The sequence below is a fragment of the Mytilus californianus genome, unplaced genomic scaffold (genome assembly GCF_021869535.1).
Source record: "Mytilus californianus isolate M0D057914Y unplaced genomic scaffold, xbMytCali1.0.p SCAF_6, whole genome shotgun sequence".
NCBI lineage: Eukaryota > Metazoa > Mollusca > Bivalvia > Mytilida > Mytilidae > Mytilus > Mytilus californianus.
In genome coordinates, this window is record NW_026262712.1 from 28,758,601 (window position 1) to 28,780,969 (window position 22,369).

A 22,369-nucleotide genomic window follows, 5' to 3' on the forward strand; every position below is an offset into this window, starting at 1 on the left:
CGGTGCTATATGGACCGTGTTGAACCGGAAAGCAGCAGTGAGCTTTGGCAATGTGTTGGAATCCTCCCTGTGACTTTAAGATGAAGAACAGCAATATACATCACTGTCTTTGTTTTTGTTTACCGAGTACGTGTAGCGATTGTGTGTCATGAATCAATAAACAAAAACCTTCTTTTACATTCAAACTAAATGGTGCATGTGCATTCATAGTGAATTGTGCAATGCTTCAATAAATTTTAATACATGTTTAATATGCTTAAGATTATTTCAAAATATACTTTAATTTATTGTATTAAAATGCTTTTCACGCACAAAGAGTTTTCATGAATTGTAAATGCAGTTTTCACACACAGGCTAACATAAATTTCAAGTTTTAATCACATTCAAAATAACAACAAACATAAACACTCCCAGTCTATAATTCGTCTGTTAGTAATTCTGTTCAAAACAAACTTTTAAATATTTTAGATACTTATAAAACAATGAAATATTTAAATCCTCAAATACCGTGTATGATTTGGTTCAATAATTCTTAAAAACTCGGGTAATACTACGATTAAACAACTTTATAAAAAGGTAGACTGACCCATGATCGACAGACAGTTGTACTAACAATCCATACTTTACATATCAATAATGACTTATAATCTAAATTTAATTAGGTGTAAAGTATAGTCCACGAACTAGTTAGTATGCAGGTGTTCAGCTAACGGTTTTTTTTTTGTCTCATAATTTGGTGAAATTTCCACGTGGTACTTAAAATTCTTTTTTAAACAGGATATAATTCACTGTGTATTTGGGAAATTGTTCATTTTTTAATTCACAACTGTAGAAATACGACATAATTCATTTCAATCATCGCAGAAGGTATAGTGGGTTGTACTTTGGGACGGTATTAATCAACTAGAATTGTTTTTAACTTGACGTAGACTGTTTGATTGACAGCGGAAATTTACACCGGTAATCGATTGGAAATGTAAAAGGTAGAACATTACATTTCAAAAGAGACAAAAATGAGTGGAAGTTGTGATTTTTCTTGTTGATATTTCTCTGTTAATATCGGTATTGATTTCTTGAACGTCAAACACTAACGTTCCATTTTAGTTGAGTTCAAAGAGAGGATACCTGTATTTCGCACCTGTAAACATAATAATTTGGAGATAAAAATGGTTACAAACATTTCCTTTCTGATTTTAGTTGTATTTTCGGTAAGTATTCTCAATTAGTTATTAATGCTGTTTAAGAAAATTAATAATTCATACAATTTTCTTTATTTGAATGTAAGAAGCTGTGTGATTCGTATTATGTTTAGGCTGCTGAGATGAGCGAAATTGATTTGACGGTGGAAATAAAATGATTCTTGATCAATCAATACGTCTTAATTATTATAACGTTTAAAAGAAACAACACTGACAATCACATGCGCATTTGAATTTTTATTGATTATTTTATTTAATTAGTAAAGTGTTCCTTTGGACTCTCCTAATGATTGAAAACTCATACTGTTTACTCGGAAAAATATGTAAGGGATGGACAACTATCTTGGTTTTCTAAGATTTTCTATTTCCGACTGAAGTAATTCAAATATTTACTTCTTTGGTGAGAATTCTATTCAAATTTTTAAAAAATCTTAAACGATTTCTTTTATTTGAATTCCAAACCGGAAGCGAAATAATAAACACTCCTTCAACTTCGTACTTTTATTTGCTCTTTTTAAAGTTTTTGATTCGAGCGTCAGTTGTGAGTCTTTTGAGACGAAACGCGCGTATGGCGTAAAAAAAAATTGATCCTGGTATCACCGATGAGTTTATTTCCAGCATTTTTAAACAGTTCCATGTCCTAGTTTTTGACCAAAATTTTTATAAAGTCCATTTTACTATATTATACCAATTTTAACATTATATTTGTACAGTACATCGTCCTTTTGATAAAATCTAGATAACTACACGTAAGTGTCGAAATGTCACCCCAAGGTGACGGATAACAGACAGTTTTGAAGCCTACATAATATACATATTGTTTTATCATAAGTAGTCATTATTTAAGTCTTTTAAAACACGTCTATATGCATTAATTAAAGTGCATGACATATTATACTTCATGTTGGCATCTGTATAATTTGTCTTTTGTTTGTGGCATTAGATCAATTAAGAAGTACAGAGTCCAAATTTATAAAAAAAATTGCTTGTTCGGTTGAAAAGCACTATTGACCAGACACCTCAAGAATTCAGATGAACAACAATGCTGTTAGTTAGTTTTTTTTCGTTTGAATTTTTTGTTCATTGTTGAAGGCCGTACGGTGACCTATAGTTGTTAACTTCTATGTCATTTGGTCTCTGGTGGAGAGTTGTCTCATTGGCAATTATACCACATCCTCTTATTTTTATGTTCCACGGTTTTGTGAATTGTCATTTTTTGAAATTTGTTCGTAAGAGGTTTTTGTGTCATGCAATAATGCATTACCTTTCAAGAAACATCAGAGGTCTGTCTACCTGAATTATATTTGGACAAACTCTGATGGTGTTAAACTTAGTTTTTTATTTTCTACTTATGGCGGATAATTGTTCCTGACAATCTTTTTACCAACACATACAACTCCCTTCTTTGTAACATACAGTCCTACGTGTATCATAAATTTCGAATCAGCGTTTCACACAAATTCACCTCCTCTTTACTTCAAGACTTGACAGACAGTCCTATCATATAATGCAAGTTTTTAATGTTCGAGAGTGTTTTGACCAGACTGAAAAGAATTATTACGTATAACTGTAGTCAGAAATATAGACTATTTGATACACTCTTGTCCAATGAATTGGCCATAGTATCGAAACAATATTGTAACTTTCTGGTTAACTTGTGAGAACGATTCTTGACATATTGTTTCAATTTTATTATTTCTCTTTATAAATTTTAAACTATAACTTTAGTGTAAACCAGTGAAAAGTAATCAAATTCTTCAGAAGCATGTAGTCAACACAGTACCACGGGTCATCTTAAACGTGCAGTGACACGGGCGGATACAGCCATTTTAAAAAGGGGGGTTCCCAACCCAGAATAAGGGGGGTGGGGGTGGGGGGTCCAATTATATGTCCCCATTCAAATGCATTGATCGTCAAAAAAGGGGGGTTCAACCACCTACCCCCCCCCCCCCCCCCCCCAACAACAGTAATAAAAAGACACCTGTTTGCTTTGGGTTTTGTTACGGGGATTTTCTGTTTAAGATTTTTTACACCATATCCATTATTTTCAATTAAGATACAATTTCCTTCGAAGTTAACGGTGTTAATTTAAAAATAAAAAGATCTTTATAATATATATGAATAAGAGAGTATTCCGACGACACAAAACAAGCAAGACATTCAAAAATCAACATACACTATTCAATAATAGCAAAGTCTCTACGCAATATGTCAAGCATACAAAAATGAATGTTACTTTAACTGACCATCTAAGATCTGCCACCAATAACAACACTACAGGGAGATAACTCTGTATAAATCAGCTGAACGTTTTAATCACGTTCTATTGTTAAGGAAATATTAAACTTCTCAATGATCAAAATAAGTGTTTGTCAAACTGCTATATATCCAGTGAAATTTTTCCGATAAAGTATGTGGTTCAAGTTTTTTGAAATTTTTATATTTTTGTCAAAAGGTCTAAGTAAATATTTTATCAAAATTTTATAAAAATTAAACGAGCCAAATTAATTTTAGTCAAGGTGTTTGGTACCACCTTATAATTGATCAACCAAGTCAAAGAATGAAGCTACGTCTAGACTGAAGGCCTTGATTGCCACTGAGTCCTCGATTTCTTATGGTGTCTTACAGGTGCAGTTCCAGGAAATTAAAAGGGGGCCCTTGCAAGCCATCGTCTGGAGTGATATACTTTTGAAAGGTCTATGTATATATTTAGCTGCATAAGGGGACCCGAGCCCCTGCCCACTAAATCAGCCCCTGTCTAAAACCTATACCATACCACCACAAGATAAATATCATTTCGGTGTACCTAATAAAAGTTTATCGTTACAATACTGAGTGAAATAATCTTGATGTGTTTGTACAACGTTTAGCCCATTAGTCAGTGCTTCCTCCTTTGCATGATTTATGACATATTTCTCAAATTTGCGAATGAAACAATTTGAAAGTATTAAGAAACTAAACTGAAATCAGTTTGTATTGCGCAATGCTTATAAACAAAGTGTAATAGTAAGTCGAGAACCAGCATTTTAGGAAACTAGGCTTCCAAATTCCCTCCGGCAAAGTTGATATTAGAAAGTTTTGACTATTTGTTTTAGGTCCTTTGTGGTTATATTATATAACGTCTCAAGTATTTACACATTCTTGGTTTCTAAATTTTAGATATCGAGTTTTCCTGGTATTAAAAGGTAAATTTAGAAAAGCACTTCGGACGCCCCGAATTAAATTGTATCATTTTTATTTTTACATTTATAAAAAGTGACATTCTAGTCGCATTTTTATCGTTTTAACTTGCTGTAAGTACAAAATGAAACGAACTCTTTTGTGGTCATAAAAATATTCTAGACGTTGTCAACTGAAGTATGTATGGGTGACAGTCGTGATAATTAAGTATATTTATACACGAAGCGACTAAAGAAATCAGCTTAAGTACTAATACAACAGGAAATAAACGTAAAAATAAAGATTTCAGTTTAATAAATGTTCCATTCAGATTACTTTTAGTAATTTTAAGTACTGGTCACGAATTATACTTCCGAATTACAAAAGATCGAATAATTTGTCCTTTGAACACTCTCACAGTCGGGTTAAATATTTCTAAACATTTTATTACAATAACAATGAGAAAATTGTTCTTTAAACAGAAATGATAATATCATGTTGTATACGTAATTGTGGAAATTGGACATTTTAAGTTTGAATTTGTTATTTGAATGCGTGGTTAAGGTGGGAACAAAAACCTGCATTATATGATTATATTATATTACATGATATACGTTTTAGAAATATACATACATTGAAACGAGGTATACACATTTGATTGAAATCTAAGACAGTGTCAATTTCATAATTTTGAAAAAGATGATTCTATTTCATAGTTTATTATATCAAAAAGTGATTAGCATCTTGTTACAAAAGATATATAATATTTTTTGTTGTTTGAAATCTGAGGCGGATTAAGAGGGAGGGACAGCATGGAGATACATATATATATATGGTTATCGAATAGACTTTTTATGATTTTGAGTCTAACTCCTAATATTGCCTTGTTGTTATCCCCCCTTTTAAATCCTAAATCCCCATCTGGAAATGAATTCTTCGGGTTTTTTTTGTTATAAATGAGTCAGAGATTTACATGTAGATATAAAATAAAAGTGCTACCCTCTCTTTTTACAGCATCTACAGATTTCAGTCAAACACGAAAGTTAGTAGATTATACACAAAACCCAAAACTACCCTCAAAAGCATACAAATGAAAATACGGTCAACTTGAACTTTTAGAAGATATTGTCAGGGTATGTTGAATGGAGTCAAAGGTCATAAAATAAAACCATCTAAGTGTTGTAGCGTGGGTGGTGTGGTTTAAATATCGTACGATGAAACATGATCGCTTATGGGTCATTGAAAGGACTTGCATGCCATTGGCAACCGCATAAAACAACATAAAACCACTCGCGGGGGTTCTTTGTAATTTCCTGTATCGTGTATTTTTCATTCTAATTATCCCCGAGTTACATTGTAGTTCCATTTGTAGTCATCAATTTAACCCGCTTAGTGGTAAATATGTTCTGAGGGGGTAAAATCTAAACAGAATGTATCAATTTGAAGTCAGCATACAGGATATTTGAGAAAGAACATTTGAAGCGCCTGTCGTTGTTAAAAGTTAACACTCTCACTACTAGCTTAATTGAATCAAAATTTTGTAAAGGATCTACGTGTTTGTTCCAATGCTACGTTTGTTTTAAACAAGTCCTTTCTCAAACTTGAATTCTTTGTCACTGCTTAACGATGAGTCTTGGTAAAGAAAGGAATGGTACACAAAGGAAACCTGACCAACATTTTCTTATGCTGGTTCAAAAGCCCCCTATTTCTTTGATGAGTTTGTTTCCAAAGACCCAGTTCTGGTTTCTGAATTCATATTTGTTCAGCTTTATGTTGTCACCCATAAATTGCCTGAATCTTCATTGAATTTTGGAACCCTGAATATTTGGCATCAGCGATCAATTTAGGTGACGACCATTTTATTTTCGGGCGGAGGGGAGGATGGTTTTCATAATGAATAACTTGGCCTGGTAAAAACTGAAAATACATAGCTCTGCAAACGACAGGATGAAAATAAATATTCTGCAACACAAAAAGCAGGAAACAAATGAGTATAAAAGTGACGAGCGACAGCAGCGGCAAAGAATAAGCATGCATAGCAACAGATAAAAATGAATGTTCAATCTGGAAAAATCCTCCAGCATTTTTACTTCGTTCAATTTTCATAGATTAGTTTAAGATCTAGCACCCGAACAACGAACTCCTTTAATCTTCACTGTGCATTTGTCAGTCAGAAACCGACGATGTTTGTATTCAGAAAATAGAAATATAGACTTGAAAGAGAATATTAAATATTTAACTTTAAATAATCATAACATGAGATCTATATCTTTTAAATGTTTACAAACTGAAAAGTGAAGTTTGCATAACCGATTATATATAAAATCTATCAAACTGCACCCTCAATTTTTTTAAATGGTTTTATTGACTGCGTGACTTAACAACTTATTATTACATGTACATTTATGTTGAGTGAAGCAATTTCATTGTTGACAGATTACGTCAGTCACTGATAAGCCGATATGTACATGTACATGCACTGGCTGTAGACCAGTTTTAACTTGAAAAAACAAGTGCATTTCCGAGTACCCCGGTATAGTCATACACGTTATGTATTAGAGAGTCGTATAATGTATAAATACATTTTGTACACCATAAAAAAATTAATCACCTGACTAAATATTACAAAATCATTCAAAAGGTTCCCACGATAAATATGAATTGATTAACTTCTTGTCCCTGAAAGCAGTGATTCATGAATGAACCTCCTCATGGGGTTTTTGATTATGTGATTACTTGGCCATTTTTATAGTGATTATTTGATTACCAGACCAAATCGTTCATGATTATTTTATTATTTGATAGTCTAGGACTGTATTTTTGATTATTTGATTATCTTGTTTAAAAAAATAATTAATGATTATGTGATTATATTGGCAAAGAATTTGTGATTATGTGATTACTTGGACACCCTCATGAGGGGCCTCGAGAATATATCAAATGCAGAGGACATTTTTAAAAGAGAGGGGGTTGTTCCACATAAACAAGAAAAGAAGAGGAAGGTTCCAGCTTAATTCATTTTCGTCGATATTTTGCGGTTCAAAAAGAAAAGAAAAGGGAATTTCCAATTCATTACCCCATAGCCGGATTAGTCAATTCAGTTCAGACAAAAAACACGCCAGCCGATAAAGGTTCACTGTACTAATGTTTCATACTCATTTCTTAATGCAAGGGACGAATTTTCAATGGTATATGTTAATTGCTTGTATTTCTTGACATTTTGCCTGAAAAAGTTATATAATTTAAAAACTGAAAATGTATAAATTGAGTAACACAAGAAAATACGCGCGCTTTACTTTGAAATAATGTATGGGTTTATTACATTTAGCCAGAAGAAGACCGTTTTTGATAATTCCAATCTATTTAAATACAAATGTTTCGATTGTTAAAGTATTCTTTTAATTGAATTGCTTTGTCAACCTTGTTTCAATCTAATGAAGGAGAGTTTGTGGTTATATTCATTTAAAATAATTGTATCTGTCCATGGGTACATATTGTCGCCGACGAAAGCTTTGTAATTGTCTCACCTCAGCTTTTACATTGTTGTTTCATTTAATTAAGTTTAAGACATATAGAGCAGGTGACACGCTTTTGGGATGTGGGATGTAGGGGGTGAAAAAATGAGGTGTGTGGGATAAATGGGTAAGAGGAAGGTGGGATCTGGAATAAAGAAGGAAAAAGTTTGAAGTGGTAAGGGAGCAACCATTTAACTACAAGGGGAGTTATGGTTTTTTGTCTGACTCAGAATTTTTTTTAAAGTTTTTCGACGCTATCAATCAAATTATATTTTTTTAAATTTAACACTATAAGGTATGGGAAAAATCTGGATTCAGAATACTTTTTTTGTCATCTGCTTGACCACAATATTGTTTTCATCAAATTGGGGATCAGAATATAAATTTTTAGGAAAAAACCATAACCCCCCCCACTTGAAGTTAAATTGTCGATCGTCCCCTAAAAACTTTAAAAAAGCGGGATTTGTGAAATGAACGCCCCCCTCCCCGAAGTACACAGACATACTGTAATAAGAACCATATACTGCAAAACCAATTAATTTCGCGCGAGGGATTTATTTCCGCGATTTTTTGTTTTTGCTAGTAGAAAATAAAATAACGCGAATATGTCAAACATTGGTCTTCTCTTGTGTATACAACAACAAAGTTAGGAAATCGTGAAAATAAATCGTCGCAAAGTGGGCTAAAATTAAATTAACGCAACAAAAGTATCTGCAAAATATGTTGATCCACAGACATAATCTTTCAATCGGTTTGATTTTAGTCTAGAGCTGGCATGTCAGCAACTGCGTGTAGTCCTTTGTTAATTTATGGTTGATAATTGTCATTTTGCATAGTTTCTTCTGTTACATGTACCTATTCTAACATCGGACTCGGACTTCTTTTAACCTGAGTTTTACTGTGCGTATTGATGTGTGTTATTTTATTCCACATTGGCTAGAAGAGATATAGGGAGAGGATTGAGATCTAGTAAAACATGTTTAACCACGCCGCACTTTTGAGCTTGTCCCAACGCCGCACTTTTGAGCTTGTCCCAAGTCAGGAACCTCTAGCCTTTGTTATGGCACCCTCAACGGAGTTGGGGTGACATACTGTTATTCTACGTTTCTTTTTTTTCTTATTTTTCTTCCACACATTTTGTCCTCGCGAGTTCTTGGAATCCAATGGACCAATGTTGATGGAACTCTACCATAATGAGGACCCCCATGTAAAGTTGTTCACCTTGCTATGGAATGGTAAAAAATGACCGCCGTTTCCATGGAAACAGCAAAAATGCGAAAAAAATCAAAGTGTTCCAAACTGGAAGAAACTCCACAGGAATGGTAACTGGCATGTGCTGATTTGCAGTTTGACTTCGGAATTTTCAAAATGGCTGCCGTTACCATGGAAACAGCTATAATATCAAAAATTCTAACTCTTTCGTTATAAGACCCAACTGGATGAAACTTTATGAAAATGTTACCCAGTATGCTAAGATGTCAAGACAATATTTGGATAGTCCAAAATGGGCGCCGTTGTCATGGAAACTGGGGGCATGTTTTACATTGACCCTATAGGAAAATGCATAAAATCAGCATTTTCTTAAAGAGTATTTGACCAAAGTCAATGAAACTGTATTGATATATAACATGACATGTCTGCTTTTAGAATTTTGGAATTATCCACTGTAACCATGGAAACAGCAAAAATGTTCAAAATTTCAAAAAAAATCAAAATGCTGCAAACTGGATGAAACTTTACAGAAATGGTAACTGGCATGGGCAGAGTTGCATTTTGAAGTTGGAATTTTCAGAATGGCTGCCGTAACCATGGAAACAGCAAAAAAGTTCAAAATTTCAAAATGCTCCAAACTTAGTGAAACTTTACAAAAATGATAATTTGCATGTGTAGATGCACTCTTTGACTTTGGAATTTGCTAAATGGCTGCCGCTCACCTGGCAATGGGGGAAGGGTGCCATCCGCTATTGCTTGCAATGGCAAATCTAGTTAGTCTTATGTTCTTTTTTTAAATTTTGGTTCATTTGTATGTTTCGGAGTTTAGTGTGGCGTCCATTTCGCTGAACTAGTATACCTTATTGTTTAGGGACCAGCTGAAGTCCGCCTTCTGGTGCGGCATTTTCTCGCTGCTTTGAAGACCCATTGGGCTGTTTTCTGCTATTTGGTCGGGTTGTTGTCTCTTGGACATATGCCCCGTTTCCGTTATTTAATCTAATAATTGTATTAGATTATCCATTGATATCAGAAGCTGGTAGCATACGGGAATTATTACTTCATCCAAAAAACTTTCTTCTCAAGAAACTTATCGTGTCCATGTATACAAGGGTTTTTCTAAGTGGCTGTAATCCTATAGAGACAACTTTACTAATTTTACAATACCGAAACTTAATTTTACAATACCTAACGACTTCATTCATAAAAAGCATAAAAGGTTAAGACCACCTATAATACGTTAAGGTGCGTTTTGTCGTCCTTGTAAATACTATACTCAACGGGGTTTTTAAGGAAGAAGACAAACGAGATATCTATTGACTTTTTATCAAAGAAATTTAATTTATTTATCCAGGTATCTACCCGTGCTGTCTAACTTGATAACAAAGGTTATCTCTATGTCACTAGCGCAAAATATATCGTAACTTAGACTGTTAAAACAGCAATTTTATGTATGACTCACAAGTATTAATATAACCTTGGCTTTATTTCGGGCTATGAGCGATCCAGATGAAGGAAAATTGAGGAAATTATTTGGACGCACGGAAAAGGGGGGTGGTCCTCAATATAAAGTTTTGGGTACTGTCTTGCAGCTGGGATTTCACCCCATTCATATATTGAAGTATTGTGCAAATTACCACCCATAAATAGATTTTATGACAAAATCATTCATATGTTTCTCAGATATCACATATACAATTTGTGACAACTTCATTTTGATTTAAAACGTTAAAACAACATTTATAAAAAAAAATCTAATCGAAAGATAAAAATGACTGGCCTATAGCTAGCTATTGACATTTTAACTTGCAACCTATTAATATATTTGACCCATTACATCGAAGCGTCTGTGTAAACTTTCATATAGGAAAAGATAACACGTATCCCCCTTTTTTTCCTTGTTCGGACGCAACACATTTATAAAGTGTTTATTTTCATCTTCTAGCACTTGCACGAGTCCTCGAGATTCTCGTCAGACCAATAGTCAGTGCTTCGATAGCATTTAATAACATACATATTTTATTGTGTGTCTTTTTATGTTGTAATGTTACACCACTGTTTCAGGTTAGGGTGAAGGTTGGCGCCCGTTAAAACGTTTAAGCCAGCTGCATTTTTATGCACATGTCCTACGTCATGGGCCTGTTGTTCAGTGGTTGTCGTTTGTTGGTGTGCTTCATAAGTGTTTCTCGTTTCTCGTTTTTATATAGATTAGACCGTTGGTTTTCCTGTTTGAACTGTTTTACACTAGTCATTTTGGGGCCCTTTATAGCTTGTTGTTCGGTGTGAGCCAAGGCTCCGTGTTGAAGGCCGTACTTTGACCTATAAGTGTTTACTTTTTACATATTGTGACTTGCATGGATAGTTGTCTCAGTGGCACTCATACCACATCTTCTTATTTATACTTTCGTTAATTTTCCGTTTATATATATTTTTTTAATTTTACGAAACTACAGGAAAAGCACAGGAAAAGCTGACCTTAGGTGGCTATTCTTTTTATGTAGATTTTGATCATATAGCTCCCTAAGTATTCAACTTTTTATACATCCTTGGCTTTCAGATTTTTGGGTTTCAGTGTTCCTGGTGAAGGTAAATCCATTAAATTGCAGCGGACGTACCAAATGTAAAAAGTGTTTAAGTTCTTCATAAATACAGTTTACCCCTTGGTACTGCCTAAATTTACGCAAAAGAAGGCGTGCTTAGGTCTGCCAACAAGGTCATAAGAATAATTTGTATAAACATTTGTGTGTGTCCATCGCTCGTCATTTTCAGTAAACAGTATTTTGAATGATCCCCTTTCGAAATCTGGTATTCATTTCTGGTGTTCAGTGTCTATTTGACAACCAAGGTGTATGCTTAGCTGTAGACTTATCGATGTACCCGTTTAAACTGAACTTGGAAAGAAAGTTCCTCGGTGCACATTATAGATAAATGTATTGCCACAAACATACAAAAATAAACCATTCTGGAACGAAACATAACAATCTTGTTTTCATCTTTTGTTCAACAAAGGTCGAAATGGAAATATATTTCATTAAAAAAAATATTACAGAAATATGAAAGGTTAATAATTTTTCCTTAATAGTTTCTTTTGAAGAATTTCAGCATTGATTTTTTGATATGATCGTTAAACACTTTTAATTGTTTACTATTTCAAGCGACAGTACACCTACACGTATTCGAACTTGAACCAAGAAGTTATTAACATCATGCATCCAGAAAACTCTCTATGATAGTTCCACGAATGTGATTTTCTTTTTTTGTTTTTTTTTTTTATTTCAAGATTCCAGTTTCAGAAGAGTAAAGTTTTAAAATAACATACAAACGGTAGATAATTAATCCAATAAGACGGGCCGAAAAAAGGAACTGATTGAAAATGACCAGACACCATACTTGCGTCAAAAAGTTAATTTCCTTCCTACCAGTATATGACATGATTTTATAACTTTTCTTCCTAAATTGGAAACCTTTAGTTTATTTTGGAATTAGTTTCCCCACTATCCGTATACGTCATACAATTAGTATTATATAACCCTGAAATAACCTTACGACTTGCAATTGGTCGAATTCTATATTACGATTGGGTAATTTTACCATTTATTAAAACATTCATGAAACGTTTTTTCATTATACTATTTTAGGTTTCATACTACGGAAATATAACCCAATCGTATTTCTATTGAAATCAATATCGGGAAATTTCTTGTCGATATCGAGTATACAACTGAAATAGATTTTGTCGTTGTATGTTACCTACGAAGTTTAAACTATGACCAATGCGGAAACAAACGTAAAATTTAATCATGCATACTTGTAGACAAGATAATTGTTATTTCAAATGACATTTTCTGTTTTATTACATTATCAGATTAATTACTTCTTTGAAACATGTAAAATAGTGGTTTGTTTTAGTGAGATTAAAATTTATTGCATCGAAATAAGTAACTATTATTTGATCAAGTAGGACCAGAAAACTCCATTAAGAGTACTGTTTTGAAGTTATTGGTCATATTTTAACTTTTTTTATATTTTTTATACAATGTTTAAAAATACTGTTGAAAGTTAAATTATGTGATTCAAGGTGAACATATTAACTAGTAGCTTATTGTCTTGACCATTTGTTTTCAGTATATTTGTATACATCTACAAAAAGATGTGGTATGATTGCCAATCAAACATGTGCAAAAATGCAAAAAAGGTAAAAATCATTATTCAAAGTCAACAACTAATATCCACTAAAGACCAAATGATGTGGATGTTACCTGTAAGCAGCTATAGTTCACCGTACGGCTTTCCAAACTGGACAAACGGTATACCGTTTAGGAAGCTGGTTATACCCTTTTACGTTTTCTTAACTGAGTGGCAGATTTTGTAAGTGACCATACGTGCAAATTTGTAAAAAGTTAATAACTGTTTCAATGGTATTTTTAAACGGAATATAAATGGATGATTGCCGCAAATCGAATTGAACGGGTATTTTAAATGTTGTAAAAGGCAACCATTATCTTTATAGTTTTCTAACAAAAATAATGATTTATGCTGTAAGTTCATAAAGCCAATAACCAGACACTTTGCACAATATAGAACGGGACAAATATAATCCATCCAGCTTACGTTCGGGTTTACAGAAAATGAAACTTTTAATTTATTCTAGATATTTTTAACTCCTGCAAAAGAAACGTGAGTTTACAATGGAAATAAAGTGTACATGACTGATCTTCAGCATATATTTTTTACTAGTATAACCCCAACGTCCCGAAATGGTTTTGGATGTTTATTAACACTCATATTAGTGGCTAAGATGTATATCAAATTAAATATATCTGTCTCTGCGTGATCATATGTAGGTATATGCACCAATGGTCTATTATTACAATGTAATTTTGACTGGAGTTGGATTACGGTACATATGACATGCACGGTTTAACGGATTACACTGTATCTTTATTCAAGGGTGGTTTATTTAATTAGTCATGTATTTTTTTTCTACAGAATTACGTGAAGGAAAAATTTGCCTAACGTGTACAAGAAATATTTTTGACACATCGATAGAAGTATGTAAAATTACATTGGTTTCACATTTTCTTTTGTCGGGTCTTTTATGGCTTCCTAGACGGTATGAGGTTTCTCATTGTTGAAGGCTTACGGTGACCTTTAATTACCGTCTACATCCTCATCCTTTGGTCACACGTGGACAGGTGTCTGACTTGCAATCATACCACATCTCCCCATCTTTATTTTAACAAAATGACAGACGGTTACTGGTCGTTTACTGACTGCCCTTCACAGTCTGACTAAAAACCCAAAGTCCTTCCAAGTTTAAATGGACAGCCATTCGAAAAGATGGTCGAGAATAAGAATTATCATATATTTGTATTTGCCGAAGATTTTTTCTCTCTTTTTAAAACTACATAATTAACAAGACAGTTGTTAAATTATGAATCTTTACAAGTGTCAGGTGAGAGTTCACTAAGTTAATTGTTCGTTGTTAATGGCGGGAAATTGTGGCATTGTGGTTCAAGTGCTAAATTGGTATATTAAGCAGTAAAATGTAAATTTAGTTCCCTATGAGGTTTCCGGTATAAGCCGCGGGACAAGGCATACATTAATTATCTAGGTCTATGTTACACGTGGTCTTACATGAAATTACCGTTTGTACATACAATGTAAATTATTGACAGGTAATGTCACCTTTTGTGTTCACATTGTATGTATAATCTAAAATTAGAAATAGCTTTCTCTGTTTCAACCTTGGGAAGATTCACGAAATGTCCAAAGACGCATTTTTCTATTTCTGACCTTGCTTCAAAGATGATATTTCTGACGTATTGTATCCTTTGCTTACTAAACATTTTCTTATTTTGGAGCTGAATTTGCCAAGTAATTATCTGAATTATTTTGCCTTTTGAGAATCTAAACGTTGTGAGAAATATGTTTGTAAGGCTGATCTTTATAATTGGTTCAGCCAATAGCCTAACATAATTTTCATTTTGTTGCAAGAACAATGGAAATACCAATGGTCCTCTATTTAAAATGCAAAATAACATCCTCTATTTAGTCCACCAAATCTAAGTACCAATTTAGATTTGCGCAAGACTCATATAGTGTTTTACATGAAAAGGTCATTTTGAAGTTGAACATATATATGAAAAGAATCACTAAAAATGTCTATATCTATTGCTACAAATATACCCAGGGATATTGAACAGCCTCGGCGGTCTTAACGCCAACCGGTTGAAGCCATACACTTTGCTGCTTATGTGCTACAATAGTCATAACTTCGGCCGATTCCGTAACTCGATCTATAGGAGAAGGGCAGCGGATTCACCCGAGGTTTTCCAGTTGTCGCAGCTAAGTACGGGGAAGAAATATTGCTGACCTAATGACCCATATTTTCGATTAATATATACAGTGGTAGAAAAAAAACACAGATATTTTCGCCTCAATCAATAGCAATAACCATATACTGACCATGCTGTCCAACCAATTTACAGCTTTCTTTCATAAGCGATTCTTAATGATCACAACACAGAATAAAGAATGTAACCATATATGACATGTTACAAGTAAAAAGCTTTTGATTGACTTAAATGAACAGTTTGATAGTGTACGTCTGTGTAAGGCTAAGCTGCGTATTTTCATTGACAGTTTATAGACTTGCTACATGTCCATTCCTTATCCTACTTTCTTTTTTGAATGATACTTGTTTCTCGTTAGATTGAGAATGCAAGTCCATCATAACCCCCAATTTTTATTGTTGAAATGTGTTTGTTTTTTAATACATTTTTTTTTAATATAAGAGTCCCCTACTGCATCCGTTACTGGGTTTGTTATGTTGAAGTTATCCCCATTAGCACTCGTATATATAAAGACCTTATATTCGACCCTTATTGGAAGAAATGAAAATACAGCCTACCCCGCACAATACAGATTCGTGCACATAAATTTAGATTTAGACTGGCTCATTATCCTTACACTAATAACCTCAATATCGCATGGTAACCCGTATGTAGCCAATTAAGAGAAGAAAGGCAAATGTGTGAAATTTAAAGTGATGTTTTTTCTTGCATAATGAAATTACTTACGTCACCTAAAATTTAGTTACATCAGTAGTTTGAAATTTCAGGTTTTTTTTATCTTACTTTAAAAACAAAAATAAGCCAGGGATGCAACCTATCTTGGTCTTATCTGTCGTCCGGGGTCAGAACGTCCGACATGGTTATTTAGCATGTTTCTCTCGTTTCAATTACCATAATTCAATACAAGCACCTCTCAATTATTTCAAATTAGTCTTAAAGTTCAACATAGATGTAAATTGGTCTAATCTCAGACAAAGTTACAAAAGTTTTAATGCGGTTCTCACATATTATAAGTTGTCATCGATTTTATGGTTTTAATTGGCAAGAATGAAATTGCAACCCTGGATTGAAGAATCGGTTTCATTTAATTGCGTTGCAACAATAGGTGGGTTTGAATTCAGAGCTTCGAAACTATAATCTCTATTATAGAAGCATCATTTTTGCAGTATTTAATTTCTGTGCACCGAATTATTTTTAAGCACCTCAATGAATCGTACCAGCTGCACTATCATCGACTGTGGAAGGTTAGGGAGCTACCATTTGATATTTTAGGGGGGAGGGGAGGGGGGCTAGGATGAAAATTTTTGTCCTGCATCATTTTTACTTGTAATCTCTGTCCTGCATTTTTATTTTTCACTCATCGGTCCTGCCTTTTTTTTTATTAGTTTATCATGACTTTTTTTTACATAAATTGTCATCCTGCCTTTTTTTTTTTTTTTGCAAAGTGTATCATCCTGCCTTTTTTTTTTACTCAAAACTCCTGTCCTGCCTTTTTTTTCTCAAATTTCATCCTAACCACACCCCCCCCCCCCCCCCCCCCCCCCCCCCCATAAAAACCAAATGGTAGTTCCCTTAATTGGGTCTGCAATCCATGGCTGGGTTAAATCAAAAACTTTACAATTAGTAGTTTTGCTTTGTCACTAGGCAAGCATAATTTTTAGTAAAGAATCGTTGCATTATAAGTCAAATATTCCGTCCGGATATTGTGACATGTCCACTTCCCGACTGTCTACTTGTTAGCTAGCACGTTGCCAATCTGACTGTTTGGGGAAGACAGCCGTTCATAAGACTTTAACATATTTTCGTCCTGCACCTTCATGTAATATTTACCACTGGACTTAAGTACCTAAAATAACTCAATTCTTTCGATTCAAATTAGGTTCAAACTCACGTTCCAGTGGCGGATCCAGAACTTTTCATAAGGGGGGCCCGCTGACTGACCTAAGGGAGGGCCCGCTCCAGTCATGCTTCAGTGATTCCCTATATAATCAACAAAATTTTTCCCACAAAAGGGGGGGGGGGCGGGGCACGGCCCCCCACCCTGGATCCGCCTATGCGTTCAATTCCAGTTTCGATTGTTTAAGTGCTAAAGGTTCGACAGTGCATGGTATGTTTTTGAAGAATTAGGATTTGATTATTTCTCAAATTGACTGCTAGGTATTTTTTTCTGTAAAATTTCATTTTTACCTTTGATTTGATATAGTTTTTTGTAAATATCATTATTGCTTTAATTTAAAAAAAAATGATAATGTTTCTAACCAAATTCTTCTTTGTTGCTGATTAGCATACCAAGTGTAATGGCATTCCAACTATATATATTAACCAAATTATTCAACAACATATATTGTTGGATAATTTTTACTAGAATTAACTACGTCACACATATATTAAAAAAGATGCATTGCCATTCCAATAAGTAACTGAAGGATTCATCAGTGATGAGCTAGTACAATTCTAGGTATCATATAATAGGGCTTATCGAAGAATCCGAGACAGTCCGATACATAGGTCAAGGGCATTTAGACGATTTATCATTGAAAACAATTGACAGATCAAGCGGTATCAATCAAAGATATGAATGTTCAAATGCACTTAAGAATGCCAAGATGATGTTCTGCCACTGAAGCATTTGAAAAAATATATATTCCGACAGCTGACCAGCGTAGTACTACACCGACAACTGCCCCTTGTCTTGTATATACCAAATAAACAGGTGCGATAACTGTCCGTTAAAATGTAACGGACATCAATTAGTTTGTCAGTTCATAAATATGATATGAGAAAGGCATAACAGAAGACATGATTTAGAAAGCCTTACAATCAACATTAAAAACATGCCAAGTCCCTTAATCATTGGTCTGTCCCAAAAGGCAATTCATGAGTCTCCTTACACCAGAGGCGATGTTTATGATCTTGAAAAGTACGCCGCTGATTATATATCATATTATTCTTATGCAACGTTTAATTTATTATTTCCGTAACAAAACATTTCTCTTCTTTAGTCAACTTACTCCAATAAAGATAAGAGTGATTTACCGTTTAGACATCGTGTAATACGTCAAAAATAAACACCTAAATTTTTATGAAGCAAATCGGGTTTCGTCTAGTTTTACGGTTCGTTAAAAACATGCACGTCTCTGCCACTTCTGTGCAGACAAATTTTTCATTTGATTATATATATATAAAGAGAGATTCAATAATCTGCATATTGTAAAGTGCATGGTGCATTATGTATTGTTATCAATGGATTATCTACACAGGAGTCACTTTGTATATTGTTGGCTGCCTATGGTATGTCAATCCAAGGCCAATTAGATATTCATTAAGTAATAATTACAATAGGTGCTCAATTCATACAAACGGGAAAACTGACACCGGATAGTTTCATGATTGCTCCTTTTTTGTTGGGGTTTTATTTTTGAGCAGGGTGGTTTTTTTTATTTAATTTATTTATGTGTGTGGTCTTAGTATTGCTTAATCTTTAGATTTTCTGTGTAATTTTATTTGGACTGCTGTTTTGTCTGTTCATTTTTTTTTTTTAATTTTTGGCCATGGTGGTACCTTCGTGTCTTTCTTCGACTTATGGTTTTCGACTCTACCTTGGAATATTCTTTTTCAAAATACACCGATATCGTCTGCTTTTACATATAACCTGATTATGGTTTAGAATGACGTTCCCCTCTACCAAAAATATGGGTATAAAGTAACATTTTATACAATTTATACCAAAAAATGTTCACTGCCTTCTTTCTGCACCGAGTCGTAGGCTAGTGCATTCTTTAAGTTTTTGTTATTGTTGTCGACTCGGGTTGCTGTTCTGTGCCATTATATCGCACTTCTCTATTTATTCATCGATTCATATAGTTGTAGCCCTGCAACGATTCAGTGTACTGTCTTTGATGTTAACAGCTTATTCTGTTTCTAAGTGGTACTTAGATGACAAATGGGTTTTCTGGACCTTAAGTTTATCGATTCACTTAAAGAACTGTTATATCAATATTCTAAGTACTAAGTAGTATGATATACAAGTCGCACATGTAGTTTAACAGACATTCTGACATTGAAAAATCGTAAAGTGTAAATAATTTTATTTGACCGGATTGTTATGTTTTCAAAGTATAAGGGAGCGTCTGGATTTGGTTTACAGAATAGAGAATAATGGGCAAAATGTGCAGTGTGGAGGGCACCAAAATAAAGAAAAGAGAAAGATGGACAAAATAATAAAGAATAGAGAACAATAGGGTGTTAAAATATTTTGAATAGAGAATAATCGCATTATGGACAAAAAAATATATAGAATAGAAACCTAAACAGATATGAAAGATCCCATCAAGACCCTCATCATTTACAAGTTGGAGTGAACTGAATAATTTGGCTGGATTTTTCAAGTTATTGAGTATAAGATTTAATGGATTAACGATCTGACCTACATTTAAGGTTTCGTGACAGTTATACACACATTACGATAGAAGTGACCTACATTTAAGGTCACGTCACAGTTATACACACATTACGATAGAACTGCCCTACATTTAAGGTCACGTCACAGTTATACACACATTACAATAAGAATTGATTTTAAATGTTTGCATTATAATTGTAAAATGAATATGATTAACAGAACTGAAAAGTCATGATATAAGACATTGAGGTTCTGTATGGGGTTATTTTATTGTGTAATTACTTCGGACTTCAAGGAAATTACTTGATTATTGGGGTAACATTTTAATGATTATGTGATTCGTACTTTGAAGATATTTTTATGCCTAATTGATTACGAGTCATATATATTTATTATATGTGTAATATTTTTAGTGTATTGGTTTATAAATTTACCCAGACACAATCCCATCCAGGGCCTCACTTTAATTTATCTATGTTTTGCATATAAAACAAACTATTGTTTCCTGTCTGGAAATATAAATTCCTTATATGTATATCGAAGTATGTATACAGAAGTTAAAGGCGATCTTTTTTATTACATAATAGGTATTAAATAAGACTTGGGTTGCGTTCAATATCCTAGCAGATAGTATAACCGCTATGTCTTAGATATCTATCTATGTTGAACAATATGCTACGTAGCTCGGATAGCCAATAGTCATTAATAATAACCTATCCGACGTCATTTTGGATTCTCTAGATAGCATGAATTTTTTAGGCTACATTGTATCTTGGTATATTTAGCGGCTAGGATAGCTATACGTGAGCCTCCTCGTGAGGTTTTTGATTATGTGATTAGTTGGCCGTTTTTATAGTGATTATTTGATTACCAGACCAAATATTTCATGATTATTCAAGTTGATTATTTGAAAATCTAGGACTGTTATTGATTATTTGATTATCTTGTTTAAAAAATAATTAATGATTATGTGATTATATTGGCAAAAAAAATGTGATTATGTGATTACTTGGACACCCCTTCGTTCAGTAGTCGAAATCTATGTAGCCCTACGTAGCAGCTATGATATTGAACGTACCACTGGTTATTGTCAATGACACAAATACCCACCGAAGGTCAAAGGACAAGGTTGGCATAGTCAAAAGTCTTCAGCAGCTAATAGATTTGCAGAACTGAATACATGTATTTAAAAAATGGTGAAAAGATCTCGAGGTGTGTTAAGAAATCTCATTTATATTCAAATTCTTTGGTTTTGCATAAACTTAGATTTTGACATGGATAGAACAATTTCCAAAAAGAGACTCTGAAAACTATCCAACCAATGACGTTGTGTAATTTCCATCTGGGGGTACGACATCAATGATTACCCATAATTCTTCAGGGGACGACCATTTGATATTTTTGATTGCAAGAGGATTTTAAAAATAAATGACCTGTCTGTGACATAGTAACTAGCAAAATTAGCATGACAATTGCAAATAATAAAAGCCTGATTACAAATAACACTTAAAGTTCATTATATGAATAAAAGAACATTGTAGTTGTCGCGTAAAAGATTGAGAACTAGTGACAAAATACACCACAGTACAATCATCAAGAATGTGCAATGCTATTTTTAAGCAAGCTGTAGATGTTGTCAAAACTGTTTCACTAGTCATCATTTATTTAAATTGTCATGATGATTCAGCTGAGAGTAAAATTATATAAAAAATGACTAAAATTCACCCTTTTTTTTTTAATTGCTGCACTATAATACAACATACAGCTAATTAAAATGAAAACCATCAATTTCTAATATCGATCAATCAAATTTCCCATATTACATCTGTACAACAGGAAATGGTTGATCAAAATCAGAAATTATTTTATTTTATTGACATTATGTAGTATTGCAAAAAAAAATATATATAGTTTTATTGCTATAAACAACAATTTAATTAGTTTGTGTACGGAAACTTTGAATTGAAAAAGAAGAAAAAAGAGATTGATTTTTCTTGAAGAATACTAAAATTATTTGCTCCAGGAAAGACATTGTGATTGTTATAGACGCTGGATAATTTATCACCATCGCTTAGCAGCAGCAATTATTAATACTTCTCTTTCATTTTCAATAGCTTTCGTACCTAGATCTAATCGTGATTGGGGTCGCTTGCACGTTTTCAACACTGTTTTTTTCCAACTTAAAGCTTCAACGTTTTCTTTGATGTTGATACAGATGTCGCTAAACATGTATCAAGATACATTATAACTGACCATCTGACCACTTAAGTTTTGAGATTTATACGTTGTTTGCAATGAACCATAACAAAAATGTGTTTTATTAGAATACCTTGTCAAGACAGATGCCCATAATGACCAAGAAACCAAATAATTGAAAATTATTTTTTTTTATCAGATTTAATCTGTTCCTTTACTCTAAGGTCATGAAGGTCAATTGAGACTTTTATGTTAGAAAACAACTACTTTAAGCACGTGTTGTGTCAAATTAGTTAATGCAAACAAGATAAAACGAAAGTATATATCTGCATT

General features: G+C 33.4%; 1 protein-coding gene across 3 annotated transcripts in view; it reads left to right on the top strand.

Moving 5' to 3' along the window:
• Positions 1 to 614: 614 nt before the first annotated feature.
• LOC127704930 (uncharacterized) overlaps positions 615 to 22,369 on the top strand; it is a 53,150-nt gene continuing 31,395 nt past the window's right edge. For 2 of the 3 annotated variants that reach the window (XM_052209170.1, XM_052209168.1), the window contains exon 1: positions 616 to 1,208. In XM_052209170.1, the coding sequence (XP_052065130.1) occupies positions 1,167 to 1,208 (42 nt within the window). In that variant the 5' untranslated portion in view covers positions 616 to 1,166. Of the gene's footprint in view, positions 1,209 to 22,369 lie in introns of all 3 variants that reach the window. The other variant, XM_052209169.1, reaches the window with a different exon arrangement.